General features: G+C 38.8%; 1 protein-coding gene across 4 annotated transcripts in view; it reads left to right on the top strand.

Annotated features, from left to right (window-relative positions):
• Positions 1-13,502, top strand: part of Unc5d (unc-5 netrin receptor D) — a 559,209-nt gene that overhangs the window by 463,099 nt on the left and 82,608 nt on the right. For 2 of the 4 annotated variants that reach the window (XM_090353934.1, XM_090353932.1), the window contains one exon: positions 7,461-7,493. The exons of the other annotated variants lie outside the window; for them this stretch is intronic. In XM_090353934.1, the coding sequence (XP_090210060.1) occupies positions 7,461-7,493 (33 nt within the window). The remainder of the gene's footprint in view (positions 1-7,460; positions 7,494-13,502) is intronic. 4 annotated transcript variants of the gene reach the window in all.

The following is a 13,502-nucleotide window of genomic DNA, read 5'->3' as shown; positions in this document are numbered from 1 at the left end:
AGACAGGAGGAATAAATGGTGGTGTCTATTTATGATAGCCTGAGTTAAGTGGAAGAGAAGATTTCTAATGTTATTACCAGAAACAAATATCATGTTTACAATAATGCACATACTAATCAGCATCATTAATACATGGTGTATACATTATACTGTATACATTTACACAACTATATGTCAAATAACATTTACACAACTATACGTCAAAATAAAAATTTTTAAATGTATAATGATGGATGTTCTAGGAATGTTAATTATTTAACATATAAATATATGAGGATAGTTTTTAAGGGATACTTACATTTTTATATCAAAAATGTAAAGAAAAAGAGAGGACAAGTGCATTTCCTGGAGGCTCAGTAATGACATGCTTTGGCTCAAGGTGATGCTATGAGGTCATTGCATCAGAAATGACAAGACTGAGCCATCTGTTGTGGTACCTCCTGAAGTCACCTAATTAACATGCTAGGATCTCGGATGGTTGTTAAGTGGAAGATGTCAACAGAATGATTTGGCACTTACTGAACACACAAAGTTTTATTTTGGTGGATGCTTTTACCATTTGGCCCTGAATCTACATATATTTCTCTGGAGGAAGCTGTCATTTCTCTAGAAACTTCACCAAAGGGAAGATACTAGGTGGGACTTTCAAAAATTTCACATCCTTTGCGTATGTTCTTTACACATGCTCAGACAGGGTTTGAAAGGGAACAATTGATCATACGATCCTGGAAGCTGAGGGAGTCGTGATCTTTCAAACTGAACTGACAAGCCAGATGCTGGTGGCTCATGCAGATAATCCTAGGTACATAGCAGGCTGAGATCTAAGGACCACAGTTAAACATCAGTCTCAGCAGGAAAGCCTGTGAGACCCTTATCTCTAATTAAGCACCCAAAGCAAAGAAAGGGAGCTTTAGCTCAAGTGGTAGAGTGCTATCACTCAAGAACAGCACCTAGTCCCTGACTTTAAGCTCTAGGACCAGCATATGCATGTGTACACACACACACACACACACACACACACACACACACACACACGCACGCACACACGAACTAACAAGGCAACACAGAATGAAGAAATCAAACTGAAAAGTAGGCTGTGTGTTTTATGCTTTTTCATCTTTTCGGCATGTTTGCTCTTTTATCATATCTTTAGGTTATATAGAAATGCCAGAGGTTATATTTCTGTATGTTCTTCTACTAAAGAGAGCTTCAACAATCAGAGAATATAGTTCCCAATTATATCAGCATCTTCCTGACATAGTTGGGTGCTGTGCTATTGTTTATGCAGCCTGTGCTTATGCTGTGTATGCTGGTGATAACCGAAGGCCAATCCACCAGGCCCAGGGTATCCTTTAGCTGTGGATAGTTTTGAGAGGGTACACCACCACCTCATCTTTATTTCTAGCTATGTGGGAAGAGAAAAATAGATGAATTCATGAAACTTAGTGATAATCAATAATCTCAATCACTTTTCAATTAGTCAGCAAATATTAGAGCAAATATCCGTTTCTTGCTTAGTTCTCTAGCTGATAAATCATATGAAGTAATAATTCTTTAGACATGGCCTTAATTGGAGACTTGTAACTAAACAGGTTTTAAAAAAATCTAAGGTACATCAAAGTAATGAAATTTTGCAAAAAGAAAAAACAAACATACAACAACAAACTTTCAATCACAAGTAATGCCGAATATGACAAATTATCCAGAGAGAAGAGTGATGGGTAAAAATGGAAAAGATTTCAAACAGGTATAAGAAATTGATCTGTACCTCAAGGCAGAGAACTTTTTTTATTGTAATTAATAAAAGGGTTACATGATATTTTCCAGATAGAAGGTGCATTAATTCACATATATTGGTACCCTTTCACATGTCTTGGTCCCCATTACCCTCCCCTCCACCCCCCCATCTTGGTTTTCCCCCCTTCCCTATCCAATTTCAAATAACCAAATATAAATAAATCCATTATATCAGATAACAAAGTGAGATACTGTAACAATATGAGATAACCAAGGGACAGCAAAAGAGATGAGAGATAGCATAGTACATTAAGGAAAACAATCATTCATTATATGGCTTTTGTTTCAATATCCTGGAGGTCTTTTCAATTAGCTTCCTACTATATGACCTTATGTATCAAGGTTTAAGGCAGAGAACTTTTATAATGGAGGTTTGGAAGGAGAAGTAGATCCCTCTCCTGGGATTTTGAGATTTTGCTGGATAGCTAATCACTTTATCATACAAATATGTAGATGCAAGTTGAGGTGCTCAAAAAAAAAACTAACCTGTATTTGTCATGGTGAGACTCATGAATACCAGAACATAAATCAAGGCAAAACGATGCCAGGCACTGGTGATTCAGGCCTACAATCTTAGCTAGTCAGAAGGCTGAGATCTGAGGAGTACAAATTATAGGCAGCCTGTACAGAAAAGTTCCTGAGACTGTAATCTAAAACTAACCAGCAAAAAACCCCCTAAAATTGGAGGTATGGCACAAGTGGTAGAGCACCAACATCAAGCAAAATAGTCAAGAGAGAGCGCAAGGCTGGAATTCAAACCCCAGTACACTGTCATTCTGACACACACACACACACACACACACACACACACACACACAATTAATAAAATGAAATTTAATCAATTAATGGATAAGCGAGGCAAAGAAGTTGACACAGAGACAGAAAAACTGGATTATTCTATGGACCTTAAAATCAAGTCTTAAACAATTTTAGCATTCAAAAATATAAAGAGTATATTAAAACAGTTGACATAGATTTAGGGGTGGAAATCATAAAATATCATATAACCAATAAGGAAATAATAAAAACAGTCTTTTAAAATAAAATGTAGCAAATAGGTTAGTAAACTTGGACTCTGATGACATCTGAATTGCTATCCAGGAAGAGCTGCATTGTGAGAATATTAGTGGTCCTATTGCTGCATAGGAAAATCACATAGACTCTGACCACAAACAAATCCGTGCAGTATTCAAAACCAATGAGGACAGTTCTCAAGTCATCACCATCCAAAATTTGGGGAGCCACTCTGCTGTGTGGGACAGAGCTGGAATGTATCTGTTTATATGGACAGTCTTTCCTCAGACCTAAGGTCTCCAGAATGTGGAGACCTGCCTCTGGACATATTTGTTTCATGATAGAGGCTGGATGTTGTTTGGGTAGATATGAATATAATAACAGATAGCTCTCGAGAACAACAGATCCAATGGAAATGCTTTGAAAGCATAAAATATAAATCAGGAAGCAAAAAATTAAAGGAAAGAAGAACAAAATGAACCATCACCAAACATAAAATGTAAATTGCTTCCATCTCTTCCTTCCCCTACCCCTTTCATAGATACTTACTTCTACTCATGTACACACAGGAAGACACAAAGGAATATTTGCAGTGCGGTAATTAACTACAAAAGCAGACTGCAGAACAATTTATTTAAGACTGTTTATTGTAGGTAAACATGATAAATGACTGCTCATTTTTTATAGTTTCACACCGATATAGGGATCACTTGGCTGAATACTCACACACACACACATGTTTACATATATATATTATCTAGCCTTATATCTATAACTTAACTCTTGGTAGCTCATAATAGTTTTTCCCCTCTATGCTTTAGCTGCCTAGTAACTATGCAAATATTAAAATGGTTTTTGAAAAATATGTAATGACTTGAAGCTCTATTAAAATTATTTTGGAATCTTTAACTCATAAATGCACAAAAAGATTCTCAGAGCATTAATGACACTCAACAGGGACTCCTGTGTATAAGTTTGACCCTTGGAAATGGTTGTGGTTTCCTCAACCTTATAACCTAGCTGCCACCAGCTCAAGCTTGCACCATTTCTCTGCCCAGACATAAAAAATACCCACTGTCTATGGTACAGCTACACTAACACCCCTTAGAGAAACAGAGACTTACAGGAGTTGACTATACAGAGTCCCACATTTCTTGCCAAGAAGTGGCAATGATCACAAAAGCACAAATCCCCAATTAAGCTGGGTTGATTGGAGCAGGTTGCAAGCATAGGTATTTATTTTAAAACCTCCCCCGGTGATTTCAATGTGCAGCCAACATGAAAAACCATGGCCCTAATGGATTTATTTACTAAGGGGTCATTTGAATATGGCCTTTGGAGAGAGGTAAAATTAAAAGTGGAGAGGATTTGGTTGACCAAGGCTAAGTTGGTTTATGGCCTTGAACCTTGTGATAAAATGATTCTGCAGACAGAATTAAAGAAGGTAGAGTATGAAGTGGACAGTGCTTGCAAAGCTAAACAGGTCAGAAGGAGACCCTTCCTAAAGCTCATAGTTGAACCATGTCCAGTTGGGAAAAATATTCTGTGTTGGCAGCTTAATTGTCTAGGCACTGTTAACATCACCAAACATAGCACAACACATTCAGATTCTGTGAGGGCTGAGTATCAAGCCTTTTGTAAAAAAAAAAAAAGGGTACATACTGACAACATCAGTCATGTTGGTCCCCCACCTGACAAATCCTACTTTAGAAAACGATTCTGAGTGGGTTTGTGTAGCATATCATTGGTTGACATACTGCTTATGGCCTTCCGGGCCCTTCCCTGCTCTTACACAGCAGACACAAGATCTACAAGATCTACAAAACTCTACTAGAAGCCTGGCACAGGTGGCTTACACCTGTAACCTTACCTGCTCAGAAGGCTGAATGAATATCATGGTTCAAAGTCAGCCCAGGCCCAAGAGTCCATGAGACTCTTATAATCACCAGAAAACCAAATGTAATGCTGTGGCTCAAAGTTGTAGAGCAGTAGCCTTGAGCTGAAGAGCTCAGGGTCAGTGCCCAGGGAAAGTGTGCAAGCCCACGACTGACAGAAAAGAAAAGTGTACTAGAATTTCTAATTTGGAGGAGTTTGACTCCAGAGAGTAGCACAAACAGATGTTTGACTGTCTGAGGATGAGTGTGACCTTCATCTCCTATTTAGATTACATCCCTTCCTCCCACTTCTTGCACTTATTGATACGAAACATGCTAGACTTACTCTTCTTTGGCTTCCTTCAAAGTCAAGTTTGTTCTTGTTTTCCAACAGAGAACACTGAGGTTGCACAGACAGATTGTAAACAATCCAAGGTATAGATCCAATTCTGAGCCCAGGAGCACTCCTTATCAAGCCACATGGCCACTGGTCTGGGTCACCAATTGGATCACAGGGCCAAATGCTTCAGTCCTGCCTTGTATGTATTTGTGAGTTGATTTCTTTCCTGGAACGTTAGCCCTAGGAGTTTTGGCCACAATACAATTTCTTCTTTCAGAGTTTTACCCAGTAGAATGCTACCACCCCAAGTTTTTTCATAGCCTGGCTATATTTGATTTATTTCTCTGGAGAGCTGTTATATATCTCACCTGTTTTTAATGGATTTTCATTTTGCTACCTGGCATAATCTCTCATTCCTGTGGTTCAGAAGGAAGAAAATACTGTTAAGCTCAGCCAGAGTTCAAAACAGATGTTCTACATGTCTCTTTGTATGGTTGTAGCAATGCATCACTTTCAGACACTGTGGCCTGGGCCTGCCAGCATCGCTGTGTCTATGCCAACTGCTTTCAGATACTATGCAATAAGCAAAAACTGAAGTTAGGTTAAATCCACCAAAGTCATTTCATTCTAATTCTTGAGTGCATTAGCATCTGGACTTCGGGAAGTGCCACCTGCTCTAGGGCTATCCAGGCTGCACAGTGGGAGAACAAAAGTGTTCTGTTGTAAGAAACCTTGCTGTGTGGAAATCTGATATGACCTGATCAACGTAAGCAGATGATTGTCTTTTATAGGGAATTTTTTGTTGAAAGATTTCCTAGAAGTTTCTTTTTGTCATGTCACTCTTCCTTCCATTAAAAGGCCCATTTTTCAAGAGCGTGATTTACACTGTAAAAGCGACTTCTCTCACTAATCAAATATCCCACTGTAAGAAATCCACAGGGCTTTCTGTCAAAGTCACCACAGAAACAGCTTAGGGTAAGAGAACTTCTGTGGAGAACTCTGAATACAGCCATTTGTCTGCCTGGGAGGGGTGAGGGTACAATCAATCAGATGACATTGATGAAGTTCTCAAATGTGTAGTATGCTAGATTTCATTCAATGTCAAACCTGATCCAGAAATGACAATGTTACTCAGGGTGGCTGTCCTCCAGGCAATCAGAAACAGACAAGATCTGTGTAAGGTGACCTTTCCTGACCTCATACCTTGTTTGTTTGTTTTTGACCAGTTCTGTGGCTTGAACTCAAGGCCTGAGCATTGACCTTGGGTTTTACTCAAGGATAATGCTGTAGCACTTGAGCCACAGAACCACTTCTTGCTTTTTCTGTGTATGTGGTACCAAGGAATCAAATTCAGGGCTTCATGCAGGTTAGGCAAGCACTCTACCACTAGGCCACACTCCAGGCTCACCTTATATAATTTTTGTGACTCATCTGTCTGCAACAGCCTAGGTCCTTCCAGTTGGACAGCATTCCCTTTAAATCCTAGGAAGGGAATCATGAGAATTGAACACGAGTCAAGTTCAGTCAGTCTTGCAAAATGCAAGCTCCTAGAATCTTCTCATTATACTCAAAGGATGATTGTTTCTGAATTTTGCAGTGTCATGGAGTAGTGCAGACCTGACATGGGAGGAAGACAGGGGAGTAGACAGAATATGGTAAAATGAAACAAAGAAAGTCAAGACACCAAGTCTCAGTGTGATCTATAGCATTTATTTGATGCTGGGAGATCAGACAGGAGAGAGGTTGGAAAGTCTTGGTAAGACTTGATAAAAACGCCCTGACTGTCTTTTTCTCTTCTCTACCTCATCTGATGAGTATGCTGCAAATTCCTAGTAGTATAAAATGATACCTTTCCCATTGGGAGAGATGGTACATATTTTAATAGATAATGGACATAGGAAACAAAAAGGAATGAGTGATTTGTTTAAAAAACAAAACTCTAATATGCTCATCACACTGAACCCATAACCAAAAGGAATGGATAAACAGATAGAATTCGAAACTTCATACTCAAGCCATGATTACTATAAACCAGTGCAGAATCCCTTTAAATATTTATTCACTGGCTCATTTTTCTATCGTCATATATATATACCCAAGCGGACTGCTCATTGTATATAAAACAGGACATGCAGCAAACTCCCCACTCCTATGCAGATAAGAATCTAGTTAAGGCAGTGGAGAATAAGTTGAGAGACCCAGAGGGGAAAAATATACATTCTTAAAAGAAAGTAATCATCTTAGAAAGATGATTTCAGAAGAGGCAAATAAAAATTAGAATGAAAACTTAAAAACATGAGCCATATATCCATATTGTCTTCAGAAATGGAGAAAATGAATCATTGATAGAGGGAGATGCAAAGTGATGCAGGGAATATAGCTACTCCGTGTAAATTTATTAAATGCAACTTTCTTTTTCTCTTTCTTTCTTTTAGATAAAAAACCTCTTCATGAAATAAAACCCCAAAGTAAGTTATTTTTCCTCTTGTGACTATAATTTATTCTCATATTTGCTGCCTTACTGTTATATTTGTTTAGGAACCGAGCAAAATTGAAGTTCCTAGGAAAGATCCAGGGCTTTCCGGGCTTCTCATTGAGTTTGGAGTCGCATATCAGAGATTTAAATCAAAAAGAAATATGCACAACCCTCCCCTTGCTCAGAGCAAAAGTAAATCTCTCTTCTTGATTCTTTCTGCCTATACGTCTATTTCTCTGCAAATGTCATCTAGGATTCCTATTTCTGGAGAGATTTATAGCATTAAAATTAATAAATATTTGTCAGTACACACTTTCATGAGAATAGCCTTTGGGCCAAAAGCCTAACTCCATTTGCCTGCAGAAGGAGGAATGAAGAGGAGGAGGAAGGGAAGGCAGAGAGGGGACTGATGTTGTAAAGGGGGAGAATGCAAACCAGTATCTCACCTGCCCTGGCATCCATGGCAACTGGAAGATTAGGAGCCAGAAATCCACAGTGAAATAATTATGAACTGAGAATGTTACTGTTGGTGCTGTCTCAGGCTCCTGAGATGCAGGCATGCTTCCTGTGGAGGATCTTGTATTGTTTCCATATCATTGCATCCTGTAAATTTGGAGAAAAAAGGGTGTCTTAATGTCTGGTATCTTGGCATTTAACACTGTAGTTCTTAGCTTGGACTGCACTTTAGAATCATCTGGAGGCCTGTTTTGTTTTGTTTTTTTTCTTTTCCTTTTTAAGTGGAGTTTTCAAGCTGTACCAGTGAATTCAGAATTTTGAACTGGATGGGGTGTGGTCAGGAGAACCTCAGAATCTCTGTTCTTTTTTTTTTTTTTTTTTGCCAGTCCTGGGACTTGAACGCAGGGACTGAGCATTGTCCTTGGGCTTTCTCAAGGCTAGTTCTCCACCACTTGAGACACACCACTTCTGGCTTTTTCTATGTATATGGCACCGAGGAATCAAACCCAGGCCTTTGTACATGCTAAGCAAGCACTATACCACTAAGCCAAACTCCCAGCTCCAGAATCACTGTTCTTTAAGAGTCTCCCTGGGACTTCAATGTGCACCCCAGGCCCAGAACCACAGTTTTAGAGAAGTGTTTCCTAAATAGTAGATCAGAAGTCATCTAACTCAGAACCCTAGGGGTATGGGTGGGAGCTTACTAAATACGCCCTACCTCAGAATAGAGCAGGAAAATGAAATCATCTGTGGTTGTAGGGGTCAGACGCTTCAGAGAATTTTTGCCTGTTAATATGTTCTTCAGGATATTGTTGTACAGTCAAAAATAGATAAGGCATACTAGGAAACCAAAAGAGCAATACAGCTCTTATCAATAAGAGAAGTTACCCATCTGCCTGAGTTATAAAGCTTGAGAAAAATATCCCTGCCCAGTATCACTCATTTAATATAAGACGAATGACTTTTGATCTTTTAAATCCGAGAGTATTAAATTTCAGAGAGCTTGGGAGGGTTAATAGCTTTTATTAGCTAACTTCCTTGAAAGAATTAAGTCCCTGTGAAGAGAGACAGAAACAGGTACCTTGGGGGCAGGCATCAGAAGATGAGCGAAAGAGCCAGAAAAGCCATTCTGTTCATACTCCCTTGTGTTGCTTTAGGCAGGCTGGAAATACAAAGATGCCACTTACTTGCTAGTTGAGAATTTGGTCAAACAATACTAAACTATCTTTCTTGACTCCTCTCTATGCTGTCCGCTGCTCATAAAGGATCTCTGCTTCCTGGATAGTGAGAGGCCTTCTGGCATAATATGTGGTTGATTTGAAGTTCTTACAAACACTGTAGGTTTAGGAGGCCAAGTATATACATGTGTGTTTGCAGATGTGGATGGACACATGGGGAGCTGGAGAGAAAGAAACTGATCACTGAACATGTGATCTGGGCTTGTGAAGACTTCAGGGTGACGGCTTAGGGGTGGAGGTGGCGATTGGCTTCTCAGATTCCTCTGGGTCCCAGGTACTGGTTCTGATGTACAGCACAAACAAGATTATGACTGTCTAAGTGGCAGCCCATGTGAGCTTAGTTAGAAATGCATGTATATGTTTTTTAAATTAATTTCATGCTCAGTTTGTGAGTCCTGTGCCATTCTAATTTAGTTACATCTGCACTTCAGCTATAAAACCCTCAGAAGCTCTTTCTGATCCTTAGGGACTCCTGAATTTGTGTTTTCTTTCTTTTTATCTTTTTTGGCTGGGCAGGTTCTTATTCCTGAGCACTGTGCTTAATTGCTGGATACTACAACAGAATCACTTGAAACAGTTTTAATTTGTGATTTTCCTAAAAATAAAACCTTAACAGAATCGATGTGATTGCAGAAGGCTCCCGGAGGCATCCAGTCGAGGTTGTGTAAGCTGCGTGGTTAGGAGTGCAGTTTACAAAATTCAGGCTGTTGCTTCCCTGTAAAAGTGGGGCTTAGTTGAAGACTACATGATTCATCACATGCAAAATCAAAGTCAATTATGATGATAAGTGAGAAAAAACCTGTTCCTATATACAGCATACTCATGATCTTCCACAAGTCCTGGTAGAAAGAAAACATCCTTTGACACCTTGTACACAGGCCTTCCAGAACAGGAGAACAGTGAAGCCAGCTTTGAGTTGCAGAGAGGTGAATAAAGAAAGTGAAGTCTTCAGATACATGTTGGCAAATCATAATGACAAACTGGGGGAAATATGTGCAGTGCATAGCTCATGAAAGCACTTATTGTAAATGAGATAATTTAATCAATTACGTTTCCTAATGTACTAAACTGAATGTTTCATTTTCTGCTTCTGCACATCTTAAATTATCTTCAGGTGCTTTATGAGATTTAATCATAGTTAATAGAAACTTCATTACCATCAAATGTGCTTTCAATAAATGTTGTGTAACAATGTCAGGAGGTGCAGTAAAATATAGTAGGTTCTGAATGGCAAGAATGCACCCCTTGAGTCAGGCAGAGAAATGGTGGCATTCCAACAATGAGACTCCTTAGAGGCTTGGAGAATGTGGTTTCTACAATAGCTGTGAGCTCCTGGGAAGAGCTGGATCCAGGAAGATCTCCTCAGGGGTAAACTAACCAGATTTAGCTTTCCCCTAGAACAGAAGTCAGTGCGATACCTTCTCTCTTCATTTCCTTTCCATGTTGTTGCTTGGTAGTGAACAGAAATGATCAGCATGAATCCAATTAATAGTTACAGAGTCTGCTGCCTGCAGGACAGCTTCTGCTGAATATCTCCCAATCACCTAATCTCAACTTCCAAATTGAATTGGCCTTCTCTACCCCTACTCTCACCCATTCCTCTCCCCTCTTCTCTGTTTCAGTAAAACATTCATCATCAACTCAAGGGTTTGGGTGAGAAACTTGTACAGCCTCCCAGTCCTTGTCTTCTTGATCTTTTTCTGCTCGGTATCATAACTCATTCCCACTCTCTTTTCCCCCTTGAAAACATCTCAGATACATCCATCTTTTTTCCATCAGATCACTCTATCCATTCATTCAGCAGTTGTCTATTGAGTATTTTCTAAATGACAAAATGTCTAAGGGGATGGAAACTCAGCCCTGAGCATAACAGACAGATTTTGTTTCTACATCCCTCGGTTTCAGTGAGAGGCCACTGAATGAGTAAATAAACCAGAAAAAAAACCATCAAACCAGACACTATCCTAAGTGCTGTGGATTAGGGGTAGAGGCATGTTTCAATGAACAATTCATTGTTTTTTTTTTGTATAAGGTATAAAATTGCATTCAGAAAAGGCCTGAAAAAAGAATGAAGACACAGAGCCTGTGTATCTGAGTACAAATCTCCAAAGGTAAAAGTGAGGATCGCAGGAAATGAGACTATCACTAGGTGCTTGCTCAAAGACTCTTGAGAGGCACACTAAGGAGGTCAGCCCATCTGGAAAATGTGACAAAGGGAAAAGCAGTCATTGCCAAGGTCATATAAGTGGGAGGGAACCAGGAAACCACTGGAAGTCTGTGTTCAGGGTGAAGTGACCTAACTTTCAAGAATAAACATTAATTGCTATATTGAGTGTAAAGCTACAGGGAACCTAAGCAGTGGCAAAAAGATCTGTTACATGATGTGACCTATTATAACAATAATCTATCAGGATATCCAGGCTGTTAGAATAATCTGTTTAAGACCACTGTGGCTTGGACCAATAGGTAGCTACATTTGAAGGCACAAAACAATTTGCTGATGGATTAGGTATGGTGTAGGATAGAATGCAAGATATTATGGGAGATTCCTAAATTCGGGCTATGCTACAGGATGGAGGTATCAACATTGACAAGATTAAATCTTTGTGTGTAAGATTTAGTGGGATAATCAGTTCATTCTGAGATGTATATTAAGTATTATGGAGAGGTTGCATAGTCAGTTGGATATATAAATCTGGATGGCAGGTGACTGTCTTGCTGGATGATAAAAACTTGGTGCTTGTCAGAGTCCTAATGATATTTAAAATCCTTCTTTCAGATGAGGTTACGTGATTGTGAATAGCAACATTATCTGAAAACTAAGACTAGAATGTCCACAACACTTAGTTGAGGGGCAGGCAGATGTCACTGCAGAAGAGACATGTATTACCCACAATACTGGGGGAAAACAATAGTTCCAGAAGAAAAGTTTTAAAACGCCAGTTATGTTCCTAACCAGGGGTTTTCCACTTACTACCCTGCATGCAATATTTTGCTGCAGCATTTTAACCTTTCTTAAATGAAAATTACCTTCCTGATTAAAACTCTTCATTATTAGCTCACCATTGTTTGCAAATGAAGTACTAAGCACTCTGAATTCTGGCCCCATTATTCATTGAACCTTGCCAGCTTCTCTTGATCTACTCAGACATTTTCCTTCCTATCACCATTACTATGCTACTCAGCTGAATGATGCTTCCAAGCTACTCTGAATACCTCTTTGTGCATTTTGACATAGAAATGCTTTCCTGGTTCTACTATTTTTGCCTGTAAATACTTTCACCTCAGCTAACCTTAATCTGCTTTTGTGTATTCTTCCTTCACTATTCACATCTGTAGGCTTTTTCTCCCACCATCACCCTACTCACCCCTATAAATTTCCCAGCATCAAACTGTTCCACACCTCTGTAATATATCATCTGGAATTCACATTAACAGATGCAGCTGATATTTAGTGTAGGGTTTTAATCCCTCATTTTATTCACTGTATTTACACTAGAGCCTAAACCACATAAGAGATGTTCAGAAAACATGTGTTGAGTTATCATGCTAAGGCTTCCTGATAATTACTTTCGGGACCTTTTACTTTTAAGGTAAAAAAAAATCTATAGCCAGCTTGCTTCATTTATGTGATGGATATTCAATGTCTATATATCAAAATGGAACTAGGTAACTTGAGGGCTTTGGTGGAGGTGGGAGAAATGGGGGTGAGAACAATGGAAAAGATGGCATCAATCAAAATGCATTGTATTCATAATTTGAGGTGCTGAATTGAAATCCTTTGAATAACTACTTAAAATATTTTGAAAATTTTGCTTCTGTACAACCAACTTGATTCATTCATGTAGTAGATAATTTTGTTATACTTCCCCTATTCAAATAGCTGTGAGTATTTGCATATTGTGAAGAAAAAACTAAGAAACATGACAATTCCAATTTATACCGGAAAATAGCGATGAGAAAGAAGAAATGAGGGAACAAGTTTGAGTGATTTTCTGACATATACTTAACACTACAAGAAAGCCTAAAATGTATACATCTTGGAATTATTGTCTCTAGAAATGACTTGAATATGTCCTTTAAACTCTAGAAAGACTACTCACTAAAGGAAAGTTCTTCCTTCATATTTCCCCATAATATACTAATTTCATGCACAATGGAACAATGTTGGATGCTTGTTCTTTATGATATTCCCTAGGGCTGAGACTACTAAGAATAATTTGATGGGAATTGGGGTACCAGCAATTTAGACAATTTGATCCAGGCTGTGTAGACATAAATGACACTTCCAACCCATAAAACTGTCT

The sequence above is a fragment of the Megascapheus bottae genome, chromosome 20 (assembly GCF_031878675.1).
Source record: "Megascapheus bottae isolate mThoBot1 chromosome 20, mThoBot2.hap1, whole genome shotgun sequence".
In the NCBI taxonomy this organism is placed as follows: Eukaryota; Metazoa; Chordata; class Mammalia; order Rodentia; family Geomyidae; genus Megascapheus; species Megascapheus bottae.
Note: the sequence above shows the minus strand (reverse complement) of the source record. Positions and strands in the feature narration are given on the sequence as shown.